General features: G+C 56.0%; 1 protein-coding gene across 1 annotated transcript; it reads left to right on the forward strand.

Annotated features, from left to right (window-relative positions):
• Positions 1 to 2,151: 2,151 nt before the first annotated feature.
• Positions 2,152 to 14,098, forward strand: BESB_007270 (dynein heavy chain protein; the record flags this gene model as incomplete). The annotated part of the gene is made up of 10 exons (XM_029359481.1): positions 2,152 to 4,164; positions 4,870 to 5,215; positions 6,093 to 6,802; positions 7,760 to 8,029; positions 8,371 to 9,519; positions 9,995 to 10,207; positions 10,356 to 11,075; positions 11,795 to 11,899; positions 12,522 to 13,442; positions 13,715 to 14,098. The coding sequence occupies 10 exons, from the start codon at positions 2,152 to 2,154 to the stop codon at positions 14,096 to 14,098; spliced, it is 6,831 nt and encodes a 2,276-aa protein (XP_029222394.1).
• Positions 14,099 to 14,466: the final 368 nt, after the last annotated feature.

Consider the following 14,466-nt stretch of genomic DNA (forward strand, 5'->3'; position numbering starts at 1 on the left):
CTAGGAATGACCGAGACGAAGGACGCGACGGCGCCATAACCCCCAACGGGGACTGCAAAAAGGCGGCTTTCTTGCCGGCGTCAAGTAAAGACGTTTTACGCAAAACGCAGCGATAGGAGACGATGGCAGAGGATCACCTTCGGCACAAGTATTGCGGTCAATAGGAAGCCATTGGTGAATAACGAAAAGCGATGGTTTCTGTGCGGAAACTGATGGGACCGATTAACAAGCCGACGCACACAGCCGACGGGCTACACTAATTGCACGTGCGTGCGTGCCAACACTTGAAAAGATTGTAAACAACTGGTGTGACACGGCCTTTATCATGCGGAAAAAGACGGAAATGGTCACTAGGCCATATGAACACACCAGAACTGGGGCAGGAACTCTGTTCACGTCTGCCAATGCGGACAACCGAGCTGTATGCATCCACACTGTTCCTTGATGAAAACAACACTGAGAATGGGAACGCCGACAGAGCTGGCAAATCTACCTGATTACAAACGCGAATGAGACAAGAAAACACACGGCACACTGGTCGGAGCGGCGATAAGAAAGACTAAGTGTCAAGAGTTAGGACTGGGTGGGCCCCCAACACACTCGCTATCCACACCTGCGAAGAAGGCAGCAAAGGGTAAAATGTCGCCTCTTCTCACACAAGACAGCCGTTCTTGAGAACGAAGATACGAAAGAAAATGCAATATTACCGTAGATTGTCGGAGTGATGAGACTGGAGGTGTAGTCTTGGAACACTTCTCCCTCCTGATCATCAAGACACAAGGCGCTGACAACAGGAGTATATACACCTCGTGGCATGATACGCACTGAACTGACAGACTACAGAATCAGCATTAAAAAGGAAAACGATTGAAATATGCTAGTATGGGCCAAGAGATGCACAAAACAATCAAGCATTAAGTGGACACACGAGCAAGAGAATAAATATTCAACCAAGGACCATCCCAGCAACCTCGATGGGGGGACTGTACTTTGTCTTGTTCAGGGGAAAAATGAACCTGGGGGGAGGTGTCTGAGCCGCTACGGGGGGAGGCCTCCGCTTACACGCCTTCGCGGGCTAACGAAACCCGTCCCCCGTCCAGACTAACCACAAACCGTTGAGCGAGCTCTGTGACGCCCCTGTCTATCGATTAGCTACCGCTTCCTGAAGATGCGTCTTTCCGTCGGAATCATCAAATTCTCCACGCCTGCTCCATTATAAAAGAAGGCGCGAGTGATTTTTTCTTCATCCCCCTCGGTACAGCCTATCGCACCGCCGAAAGAGCCACCCAGCTCACGCTCACCAAGTAGCTGGACGGTGTAAGGAACCTACTTTCTGAACCCCTCCTGTCTTCGAGACAAGTGGTGCTGGAGCCACAGTCTTTGAGGGAAGACGAGACACGGTGTAATTGACAACAAAAACACATGTGGGAAGTCAAAAACGGCCGACAGGGAAAACAGTCGAAGGAGTGTTGTATCTTTGCAGCGTGATGTGCAATTCTTTGGGAAGCAGAAAGCGTAGAGGGCCGAAATTCTGGTGTGCGAGGGGATGCCCGCTACCACCCGAGGCGCTGTCCGGCTTTATGCTGAGGTGTGTTTATGGGGCTGTCTTCCCCACGTGCTCAGAAGCGGTGGACGGTGATGGGGCTGAAAGGAAAAAGACGGGACGGCAACTGCACACCTAGACAAAAACACACATCCTCCCGTCAGTCCCATAGGTTGTTTTCGGTGCACACTGTGCTTTTTTCTTTGAATGACACCAAAGAGTGCGCGGAAGAAAGCCAAAGGCACAGAAAGAATTAAAGAGCTGTCTTACACACCCCCGTTGCCCAGCCCACTCGCCGTGGAAATGAGCCCTCCTCGAATTCGAGAATAGAGAAATAAATATCCCGGCGATCGAAGGGAGTGCAAATGTTTGCTGTAATGCTAGGAAATTGACTTGGATTGAAGCGTCATATGTGCCGAACCCCACACAGCCCCCCCTTTCGAGGCAACCAAATTTGTCGCACTCTCATCCCACCGAGAGGGTTCGATGCTCAGTAAAAAGTAGGCTGGAAAAAGGCTCGTCCAGTCGGGAGTGCACCGTGGGTGGATTTTGCGCACACGAGGTTCTAGGCTAGAAGCAGCAACGGGACATGCTTTAGGGAGACAGAGATGAGCGGGCAGTGCGCGTGGCATGACCTGCGTTGTACGCCAAAGAGCGGACGCAGCGTTTCGGCAGCAGGGCGGCGGCATCGAAGACCAGGATGCGGATCGAGGATCCCATCGGGAGATGGTCTAGAACATCATCCTAAGGCAGCTTGTGAAGACGTCTTCAGAACGTGGATCGCCGAGGGTGAACGCCGAGACCAGTTGAAACCCGCCGGAACGGACCTCCCTCCGCGGCACGTGAACCATCCGTTTCTTGTCGGCTTCTCGTCGCGAAGCGGGAATGCCCTTCGACTTATCGAGAAGAGGGTTTTGTCCAGCTTCTCTTCGACCAGTCCGAGCGTCGGTTCGCGACTATCGTCGGCTGTGAGCGTAAAAAACCACTCCGGTCTGGCTGGTGCTACAAAGTTGGACACCCCATCCCTGGAACAGCTCGAAGAAACACTCTGGGGCTGCCCTAGCCACGGCAGCGCAAGACCGCAGACCCGACAGTCGACTGACGGGAAACCCACCCAATCCTGTTCCCGAGAACCTGCTGCGGCTGCTCCCTCCGATCAAACTAGTGGCTTGAAGGGCGCGAATAGTACTGAATTTTTCCGAAGACCGTTGTTGAACAACGCGCGGTCAACTCGCCGGCCTCTTAGCGAAGTAGTCTTTAGCTGCACAGCGCGCCGGCCTCTCTTGTCTGCTGGTTTTGATGGCAGCAGCGCCCCTCTCAGGTCGCCTGCGAATGCGAGCGAGACACCCAAACGCGAGTGGGCGCGTCGCATGCCGTTGTCATCAGAGTGGTCGCCTGTGGCACAGCAGAAGAGAGCAAAGACCTCTCAGGGCAGGGCTTCCGCAGGACAGCCGATTGCTTCGGCGGCCGAAAACAGAGCCCCTACGGGAGCAGCCCACCCCCCCTCCTCCTGCGCACCTGCGTTATCTAGAGAGACACGGTACAACGAGCCTTTGTTTGCCTTCAAAGATGACCGGATCAAGCTGAGTCTTGAGGAATTCGACGATCCCGATGCATACGACGATCTGGCTCCGGAGGAATGGGTTCGGCTATGCGCCGCCCGACGAAGGATGTACGGACGAAGCCAGAAGTGCACGTCGGGCTGTTCCACCACAGAAACGCCCCCGGCTCTTGATTCGGTCTCACAGGCGCAAAGCGCTTGCGATGACTTGACGCATGAAGAGAAGCCCTCCCCCCGTACTAGCAACTTGGAGCGTGCTTTACCGCGGCAGCCTGAAGACAGTTCTCCCGCTGCTGAGCACAGCCATGGAGAAATAGATGGCCGTCCGCACGCTGATGCCTCGAGAAAGCATACCAGTGACGTTAGCACAGTTGTTGTCGCCGAAGAGGCGGACCCTAAAAATCACACCATCGACGGAGATTGCCCCGAGGATGCGACCGTTCTGCATTTTCTCGGTGGAGACTGGGTCATGACCCCATGCTGGGTTCTTTCATATTTGAAGGGTGAAAAGCGATTTAGGGTGCGCTTGAAAGTAGATGGAAAGGAGAAATGCGTGCGACGCCTCTCCCTCCAGTTTGTTGGCGAAGTCGCGGCAGAGTGTCAAGAAAGGTCAGATCGATGCAGACGTCGACGGCACCAGATGCATCTCCGCCAGGCTCTCATCAATCTCATCCACAGTCTTCACGACGACGACTTCCAGCCTCTCGGAATACAAGCAAAAAAACGAATGCTGAAACGACTCCTGCTCAAAGGGCGTGGGCACCTGCGAAAGCTTGATTCCAGGTATATCCGCAACCTTTTCGACGAATTTCAAGACCTTCACCAGTTCGCACTGAAGTTCGCCGCGATCCGGCACAGGACGTTCACTCTGAACGGGACCCCATACGCTTTCCTCTCACCTGATAAGTTGAACTCGAGATTTGGTCGCCTCTTTCTGCCGCTTCTTCCTCCGCTGATGAAGGAGAAGGGGTGTGAATCCATCGCAGGAATGCAACCCCTCTCGCGAACTCGAGCACTTCTCAAACGAAGTCCACATTTTATGAGGCAGGAAGTCGCAAAGGTGAGATTGACACATTCGTTCTCACCCTCTAAGGAGCCAGCGAACAAAAGGGGGGACTCGTGGAAGATAGAACGGATGCCATGTGGTTCAGCAACTCGGGCTTGCTTTCTTGCCCTTCTTGCAAGTCAGTCAATGCAGCCTCCACACAAATAGATTTTGAAGAGGATGCCGATGTCGGTGAACGCAGTTGGTCCTCCGCGCGGCAAACCGCTTTTGGGAAGTCCAAGACTTCCGCTTTCTCGACACCAACCGGGGAAGAAATCAACATCGTTTCCTTCCAGGAATCATGACGCGTGCGAATCACCAGAGAAACGCGGCGGACCCTACCGTAAGCTCCAGCGGAAACGGAGCTGCGTTTCACCACGCGAATGCGAACACAAGGGCCAAAGAGCTTGCATACACATGAAAAAGCACGTCCCGCTCCAGCCGTTTATCTGTGTGCTGAGCAACACCTCCAGTCGAAGTGCAGACGCAGTCCTTTTGAGCACGCGTCTCTCAGCGGCCATAAAAGCCAGTGTCTGCCGAAAAGGTCCCTAAATTCAATCTGGAGTTCTGAACCAGTTTTTCGTGGATGCAGAGACACGCCGGAGGACTCAAGGTGCACACAGGAATAGATGCCAGCGGCTTCACCCGTAGAGTGAGCACCGAGGACACCGGGATCCCCCCCCAGGCACCTGATTTTTGTGCCCTGCGGCAGCGTTTCAGGCATTCAGACTGAATCATTTTATTCAGCACCAACAAGACCATTGTGCAGACATCAGGGACGTTCTGGGAGAACACTGGCGTGACTTTATTCACAATGAAACAATGGCGGCTCTGGGTGCCTTCGGAAGCGATTACCACTTCTATGTAGATGACCTGGAGAAGCACCTGCGGAGCGACCTGCATAAGATCCTCCGGAAAATCGACATCATCCTCTCCCACTGCATGCTGGAGTTCATCCGAGCTTCTATTGCCGACTGGAGGTCCTTCTTCCTCTCCTTCGTCAGCGACGAAACCCACCTTCCTGTCGATCCTCTCCTCATTCTAGACGTGTGCGCCACAGACCGAGGCGTGTGCCTCTCTCCAGATCCAGATACGTAAGCCGATCGCACGACCTTTTGAATCGATCTGTAGCCTCTCGCGGTCACGGGCGAATGCAGTGCTTAAGATGGTGCGGATCTCGCAAAAGACGTTAACCTGCAGCTGGCGGCGAGCCGCCGAGTGGAGCTCCAAACAACAAACATGACTTCCTCTGCGGGTCCGCCACACCGGGTGTGCGATGCCCTCCAGGAGAGGTGTTTACAAGCATCCGGCAAAAATCTTCTTCTCCCGGGGGGAAGCACGCACCCACACGCCTGAAGCGACTGCATGACAAGGAACCACACGCGTCGTTCGTGTGCCCTGCTTTCGAGTAATCTCGACGTGGCAATTAAGATCACGGGCGCCCCTCCAGGGCTGTTGATGGGGGACTCGCGCGGGAGGCAAGGGGGATAGAGCCGACACACCCTCGAGCAGAGCGGCGCCCGCCTCGACTCGATTGCCCATCAAGCCGGCTCTCACCGCCCTGCCCAGTCATGCGCGCGTCTGTCCTTCCTACAGCGTTATTCGAGAAGTCGCGTCTTTACTGGACTGCTTGGTGGAAAACTCCAATCGAGTAAAAAGTCTTGGTAAGTGTGCTAGCGCAGCGCTTGCAGAAGAAAGAATCTGGACAACGTTGTATGATGTGCGCCTCGGGAGGCGCGGTAAGGAGCCGAACAAGACTGAGCGCAACGAGTTTCTCGCGAAGTGCTCGCCCTCTGCGGCTCGCTTCGTGTACATAAGCACATACATACTGGCCCTGTGCTTGTTTGAATGTAACTGTGAACGAGCCTCGAGGGGCGCGAGGCCTCTTGTTCACTGCCCTATGTTCCCGCCATGCACTTGATCTGCATGTGGATCATTCTCAGAGCAGGAGCTTCTACCCTTTTTAGACTTGCCCGATCGTCCGCTGTACGAGATCTCAGCGTCGTTTGAACCCCTGAGAGAGGCTCGAGAGATGGTTCATGAGGTACTTCGGGCGGCCTTGGGCGAAGCCGAAAACTATTTGGCGACCTTTGACAAGTTCAAGTACCTGAATTCTGCCGCCGAGCACGGAAAGAACGGCCAGCACGCCGACTTCGATCCTTCAGATGTTCCACGCGTCCAGGCGCACCTCGAAAAATACCATACTGCGATGTTTGAGATCCAGACAGAGTGCCCGGCAGAAGTGAGGCTGAAAATGGTTGTCTTGGACTGCGCGGACGTCAAAGCGAAACTGACAGCCCGCGCGGAAGCTCTCTGGAGGGACGGGTGTGAAATAGTTGCAAAGTCCGTCGAGCAACAGGTGACTTCCGTCATGAACGACTGGAGCGAGCTCCATGACCGCATTTTGGCGATTCCGGCAACCGAGGAAGAACTGGCCTCCCTAAAGATCCTCATCGCGAAAATCAATGAACTCACTGACCCCCTGGTCGCGAAGACCAAACTCATCCACGAAACCATCGACCTCCTCGCTTCCTTCAACTTCCCCATCGACAAGGCTGTTCACGAGGAGGCCTACAAAGCCTTCAGCTGGCCTCTGCAAATCAAATTCGATCTCGTGGAAACGACTGGCATTCTCGAACAAGGAAGGCTGCGGGTGAGCGCAGAGAGATTGCAAGAGGAACGACGGAACCTCCACACACTATCGGCATGCATCCACAAGCAGTGCCTCAGTATGTCCTCCGGACGCTATACCTACGGAGACGACGCCGCGGTAGAGAGCTTGGGAGGCTGTACCGAGCGCTGAGGCATTAAGGCTCGTCCAGAGGCAGCACCCGCCTCGAATTCGGAAAACGGCGCTTTGCCTTCTTCGCCCGGTCCCCCTGTGTCCACAAGTCTTACCCACAGCTCGACAGCATTCATGCGAGAGCATTGAGGAAGCTCCCCTTAAGCACGAAGCCCCGTTCACACACTCTAAACCGGCATTCTGGAACTGTGTAAAAACACACCGGGCTCATCTGGTTTCAAAACAGCTGCGCAATCGAGCCTTCCTCAGGCGGCGTTGGGAAAAAAGGCCGCGCTCATAGAAACGCTCGAGTCGGCTGCAGCCAGTTTGCCCTAGACCCCTACGCAACGCGTGCTCCTGTGTGCATGGGCTGCAACGACGTCTTGGGGTTGAATTTAGCATCTATCTACAGATACGATAACTGTTTAAAGAGTGGTTAGCCGTGCCTTTTTCTTACATATCCAGGGCATGCAATACCTATCAGATAACAACTGAAGCTAGACTCCAAGTTACTAAAATCCCCGTATTATAAGTTCCAGTAGACCTGCGTCCTTGTCGTTTATATAAATCTATTAATGCTTGTAATACAGCGGCCACCGTCAAAGCGGCTCTGCTACGGCACACAATGCGCTAGTTTAGATGTAGGGTTTGGCTCAGCTTTCATACCCGAGTTCTACTTTCGTGGAAGAAAGAACAAAGCGAAGAAGCCGCGGGTTCTGGGCAGGATCTCGCGCTGAACCACAGGCGGGAGTGTGGATCTCGCTCTGGAGCCTCAGCGCCATACCACATATATGAGGTTTCCCTGTTACCTGTGGATGCGTCCCCCAGTTTGAAGAAAAGCTCGAGGTCAACAAGGCAGAGTTGACTAAAGAGTTCGGAGAACTGGAACTCGAGCTGCAGTTCATTCAGGATGAGATGACTGTCTTCGAACAAAGCATGGAATACAACAAACGCATGTTGCAAGTTCAAGAGCGCCTCCTCGCTGCGAAAAAGAAAGCAGAGGATTTCACGAAAGCCGAAACTCTCTTTGGCGTGGAGGAACCGTCGGACTACAGCCACATCGACGACCTCTTGAATCGGTTTGAGCCGTTTCGAAAAGTAAGCTCCTGTTGAAGCCAGCAGGAGCGTGCTCGCTACGCCTTCCGCTTTCTGGATTTCGATGCGAAAAATGTAAAACTCAGGCGCACCGATACCAGGGCACACTCATATATATATACATGTATGTGTGTATGCATGTTTGTATGGACATGCGCGACGAGAATTTAAGACATGCACCTGTACGGGCCGAAGTTCCTTCAAGCCTGCGCTCCAGTGCGTGATTTTTCTACCTGTAGTAGGCCGCTTAACATTGACGACTACCGAAAAGGGGTCTTTCCCTTGTGGTGGTCTTTCGCAGTTGACCGCGTTCTTTCTATGGGGCGTGTGCTGCGTGTTTGCAGCTGTGGGCGTTGGCTGTGGACTTCAAGTACGGCGAGTACCATTGGCTGCGCTGCACCATAACGTCTCTCGACCCGACGGAGGTGGAGACGAGCCTCGATCAGTGGAGCCAGGAAGCGTACAGGCTGCGGAAGCAGTTCCTGCAGGAGTCGCGGTCGACGCAAGTCGATGTCGCCGACGCGCTGCGGCAGGCGATTGAGCGTTTCCGCGAGCACCTCCCGGTCATTCGTCCGCTGTGCAGCGAGGCGTTTCTGCCACGCCACTGGGTGGACTTGCTGCGGACGCTGAACTGCGAGCTGGACGTCGAGGAAGGCTTCTCGCTAGCGCAGCTGTTGGAGAGCGGCGTGCAGGCGCACCTGGCGACGATCGAGGAGAAGAGCGAGCTGGCGCAGAAGGAGTTCACGTTGAAGAGCTCGCTCGTGAAGATGAAGTTCGAGTGGAAGCCGGTTCAGCTTCTTCTCGTTCCTTTCAAAGACACACATACGTGCGTCATGAAGGGCTTCGACGTCGCCTACGCGCTGCTGGATGATCAGCTCGTCCGCACACAGACGATGCGAGGCTCGCGCTTCATCCGATGCATCGAACACCAGAGTCGTGAGTGGGAGGCCAAATTGCTAGACACGCAGCAGGCGCTGGAGAGTCTTCAGGCTTGCCAGCGGTCGTGGATGTACCTGGAGCCTATCTTCCGCAGCGAAGACATCGCGAAACAGATTCCTCGCGAGGCCGCGCTCTTCCGCGAAGTCGATAACCTCTGGCGACGCACTGTCGCGCAAGCTGAGGAAACGCCTGGCGTGCTGGACATTGCGGAACTCGACAACCTACACCACGACTTGACGCAGGCTAACGCGAAGCTCGCGCAAGTCATGCGCGCCCTGAACGACTTCCTCGAGGGCAAGCGCCTCATCTTCCCGCGCTTCTTCTTCCTATCCAACGACGAACTCCTCGCGATCCTCTCGCAAACAAGCGACCTGTCACCCCTGCAAATGCACCTTGATAAATGCTTTGAGGGCGTGCACCGCGTCGCCTTCGGAGACCGCGGAACAACCATCAACGCCATACAGAGCGCCGAAGGCGAGGAAATTCCGCTCGTGCGGACGGTCGCGCTCAGTGACGGGAGCAGATTCCTCGGAGCTGAGAACTGGCTCGGCGAGGTGAGACAACCCCGGCGCGCCTCACTGCTTCTCTCCTACCACCTCTCCCCAGAGCAGAGATTCGCGCAGACGCGCGCCCTTTGGCGCTCGCATTCGGGCGTGACACTCCGCATGCAGGCTTTCGGCGGCGTTTTTCAAGCCCACGCTCCATGACTTCCGTCGCCCAATGCTTCGTTTCGATCTATATATACATGTATACCCACCCATCCTGCTATGCGTACATAGGTGGATCAGATGAGCCTGACGAATGAAGCGCACAGCGCTCTCCTTTTTCGGCCCTCGAAGGGTTTCCATTTCCGTCCGCTTTCACATCCATTGCCACGTTGTGGCTTGGTACAGCCGGTGCACTGTCGACCTCTGTGAACGCGGTGCTTTTGCTTCTTTCGCTTTTTTTTTCTAGTTTCCAGCGCCCGCAGAGCGCTCAGCTCTCGTCGCGGCCAACTGCGTCGTCTCTGCGTCTGCCTGTCCTGCGCAGCTCGAGAGCTCCGTCAGCGACAGCCTCCGCAGCGTGATGGAGGCGGCGATGAAGGACTACCCGAGGCGCGCGCGCACGGACTGGTGTCTGCGCTGGCCTGGGCAGGCGGTCCTTGCGGTCAGCCAACTCTTCTGGACTTCCGAAGTCGCAGAGGCCATCGACGCCGCCCAGCTCGCGAGCTATCTCGCAAAATGCAACGACCAGCTCCAGGGAGTAAGCGCGTCGCTCTTTTCGCCGAAGCGCAGCGTCGAGGCGCCGCGGTGCGCTGGCTGCCCCCGCGCTTGGTGCTGGTTCCAGTCGCCGTCACTCGGGCGCGGCGCCCTGGCGTTGCGTCTCTGTGTGCTGTCTGTGCGCTTCGCAGCTCGTGCGTCTGGTGCGGGGTTCGCTGACGAAGCTGAATCGGTTGACGGTGACGACGCTGCTGTCGCTGGACGTTCACGCGCGCGACGTGGTGCAGGATCTTCAGCGGGCGGGGGCCGCTTCGCCTTCGGACTTTGAGTGGCTCGCGCAGCTGCGTCTCTCGTGGCAGGCGCCGGGGAGCGTGACGCTGCTCTCGGGGAAGCCGAATGCGAAGCCGGAGCTGCAGCTGAAGGTGATTGACGCGCACATTTTCTACGGCTTCGAGTACCTGGGGAACTCTGAGCGGCTGGTTGTCACGCCGCTGACCGACCGCTGCTACCGCACGCTGATTGGCGCCTTCCACCTGCAGTACGGCGGCGCGCCCGAGGGGCCCGCAGGGACAGGCAAGACGGAGACGACGAAGGACCTCGCGAAGGCTGCCGGCATGAAGTGCCTCGTGTTCAACTGCTCCGACGGCCTCGACTGCGTCTCGATTGGCAGATTCTTCAAAGGCCTCGCCGCCTCCGGCGCCTGGTGCTGCTTCGACGAATTCAACCGCATCAACGTCGAGGTCCTCTCCGTCATTGCGCAGCAGGTCCACGCCATCCAGCAGGCCATCCGCAACCAAGTCAAAACTTTCCTCTTCGAGGGAACCGACGTCAGACTCGTCCCTTCCTGCGCCATCAATATCACCATGAACCCTGGATACGCCGGCCGCTCCGACCTACCCGACAACTTGAAGGTACGCGAAGCGAGGCTCATTTCGCTCCAGCCGCGACTCGCCTCTCCCACGCACCCAAAGCTTCGCAACCTTCCACACCCAGGAACACGTTCACCTTGCATGTATGTATGTATGTATGTATGTATGTATGTATGTATGTATGTATGTATGTATGTATGTTTATCTGTCTATCATTCAATCACTCTGTCTACCTATTTATCTTTATCTATCTATATCGGTCGATCTACACCTATCTGTATCTGTCGATCTATGTCTATATATAAACCAGAGAGCAGCGTAGAACCTCACGCCTTCACGTACAGAGCACTAGATAGAGATCAATTTCTCATATATGTGTAGGTATATATGTATAATATGTATGTATGTATGAATATGTGTATGCTTGGTTGAATGGGGGGAGTGTGCCGCGCCTCGTTTCGTTCTTGCGGCAGCCATGCGAAGGCAAATCCGCGCAGCCGTGGGAGTTTGCATATATCGGCAAGAGGCTACGTGAGGAGCTCGCGTTTGTATGTGTGTGTAAAAGTGAGCGCGCTTCGATGTGCTGAGAGAGGCGCGCGTGGGCTTCTGCTTGGGCTCGCTTTCACGCCTATGCACCGCCCGGGTAGGGAATTTGGCCCAGTTCATCCTGCTGGAGTTTTAGCACAAAAATGGCTAGATTAATCGGCGAAATCCCAACCGGGTCCATCCATTTGACCGGATTTGGCCATTTCGTCTCCCAGGCTCTCTTCCGACCGTGCGCCATGATGATCCCCGACTACGCGCTGATTGCTGAGGTAGTGCTCTACGCGAGTGGCTTCGAAGACGCGCGCAACGTGGGTAGAAAGGTAAGACAGAACGAAGACTTCAAAGAGGGTTGAGCGGTCGCGAGGCGCAGGTGAAGTGCCTGTCAAGTGCGTGTGGGGAAGAAGGCTCGAAGAACGCAGAGACTTGTCTTTGCTTCATGGAGGAGCGCATAAAACGCATGCCTCTCCAGGTTCCTCTGTATCGCGAACACACGGACAACTCGTCGATAAGCTAGAAAGCCCTTTTGGTATGGTTCCTCGGATCGCCTTTCACCGCCGTGAAGATCTGTAAGTCCCTAAAATATCGTCTTGAATATGATATTAATTTACAATAGAATAAAGGGTCTCCCTTCCGCTCCCTGCCCTTGGCCCCCTCTGTCGCTGTTTTGCTTTTTTCCCGGTTTCCGTGCACTTCCTCTTCTTCCATGAAGCGGTGCGTCTTGACTAGAAACCGCTGGCCTTTTGCGTCGTCGCGTGATCCTCTTCGCGGTCATGCGACGGCTTTCTCCTGATTCTGATGTGTCTCGATTCCCTGAGACCCCCATGGGTGCTTGCTCGCAAGCTGAGCTCCCGACTCAGGGCCTAGGCCTTTTTGCTTCTGTCTCCCAGCGCCCCAAGCCTCCCCCCCCTCCCTGCGCCCCCGATGCCTCTGCGTCGCGTTCAGGCGCTGGGTTGTCTGCGGCTGTCGTCGGAGCAGCTGTCGTCGCAGGACCACTACGATTTCGGGATGCGGGCGCTGAAGGCGGTTCTGACGGCGGCTGGGCATCTGAAGCAGAAGCTCGGCTCGCGGTTCAGCGAGGAGGAGCTGACGCTCTATGCGCTGGAGCAAGTGAGCGTGCCCAAGTTCACGCCCGGCGACGTCCGTCTCTTCCGCGGCATCGTCGCCGACCTGTTCCCTGACGTCGCTCCTGCGGCGGAGGCGAACGCGCTTCTGCTCGCGGAACTCGAGGCCGCGGCGCGGCGGAAGGCGCTCCAGCCGACTGCGAGCTTCTTGGAGAAGTGCATGCAGCTCTGGAACACAGTCAAAGTGCGGCACGGACTCATGCTCGTCGGTGCTACCCTCACCGGCAAGACAGCCGTCCTCGAGTGCCTTGCCGACGCGCTCGCGGAGGCTGGAAAACATTGCAGAAAATCGGGAAGAATCCGGGAAAAGCTGGGAGACGACCACGCCGAGAGTCGCGGGAGCGCGGACGGAGAAGATGTCAACAAGAGGGAAAGCTCTCGCGGAAAGGAGGCGAGCGACGAGCCAGACAGAAACCGAGGCGAGAAGCGAGACGACGGAGACGGCGCCCTCCCGATGGACGTGGGGGACGAGGCGACGGAAGATGAAGAAGACCGAAGTGAAGATGAGGAAGACGAGAACGAAGAAGATAGGGACGAAAGCGGCGAGGCGTCGGAATACATGCCATGCAAAGTGTGCAAAATCAACCCGAAAAGCATCACCCTTGGGCAGCTCTACGGAAAGTACGACGAAAATACGCAAGAGTGGACCGACGGCATTCTCCCGATTGTCCTTCGCAAAGCCGCGAGGCGCCCGAACCTCAGAAAAAGACACTGGGTCGTTCTCGACGGCCCCGTCGACGCGGTGAGACAGCCGCCACAGGCGCCACCGCTTGGCTCCTCAGTACCCGCTTTGTCGGGGGTTGTCGATCTGTTGTGCGTCTGAGCTGAGACTACCGACACCATAGCACAATGATCTTTACGCACTTCAACCCTGTTCTAGAAATTCCAGTAGATTCGTATCCCCGTCGTCTATAGAACTCTCCCAAAGCCCCATACACGGGAAAGGCTTGCTGTCGGAGCCGAAACCGCGTGCAAGGCCTTCGTGCGGTCTTTGCTTTGCTGGCCTTGCTGCAGATCTGGATCGAGAACATGAACACGGTCCTGGACGACAACAAGAAGCTGTGTTTGACGAGTGGCGAGATCATCAAGCTCTCGACGTTGACAACGATGGTCTTCGAAGTTGAAGACCTCTCCGCGGCGTCGCCCGCGACCGTCTCGCGCTGCGGCATGGTCTACCTCGACCCCATGCAGTGCGGATGGCAGCCGATTGTCCTGTCGTGGATTGAGAGACAGAAGAGGACTCGCTCGCCTGTCTCCGCCGCGCTGGCCGCTCTGGCGCCGCAGGAACAAGGCATGGAGTCTCCGCTCCGAGACCTCTTTCTCCACGCGCTTCCAGTCTGCCTGCAGTTCATCAGAACCAACTGCGAGACGCCCGTTCCCGTCTCCAGCAACTGGTGAGAGACACTCGAGGGCGGCCGAGCTCCTCTCATTCCGCTCCCGCACACGCCTGCGCAAGAAACGGCCTCATTGAGTGCGTCTTGCACAAGGACGCGCGAGTCTCTCTGTGCTCATGAAAACCCCAAAAAGAGGGCCTAGGGCGGCTGCGGCAGACGGCGCGAGCCGTGCGTAGCTTTCGACACGAGGGGTCTGAAGGAGCGTCAGGATGAAAACGACATTGAGGCAGAATAGGATGAGGAAATAGAGATACATCTACCAGCTGCATGCGATGCACGCAAAAGCAGCTCCTGAGTATTCGAGCTTGTCAACAAGCAGGACACTCTCGAGAAAGAAGACCTCCTAGTGCGTGGGTGCGACTTTGTGCCTTT

This window comes from Besnoitia besnoiti, chromosome I (genome assembly GCF_002563875.1).
Source record: "Besnoitia besnoiti strain Bb-Ger1 chromosome I, whole genome shotgun sequence".
NCBI lineage: Eukaryota > Apicomplexa > Conoidasida > Eucoccidiorida > Sarcocystidae > Besnoitia > Besnoitia besnoiti.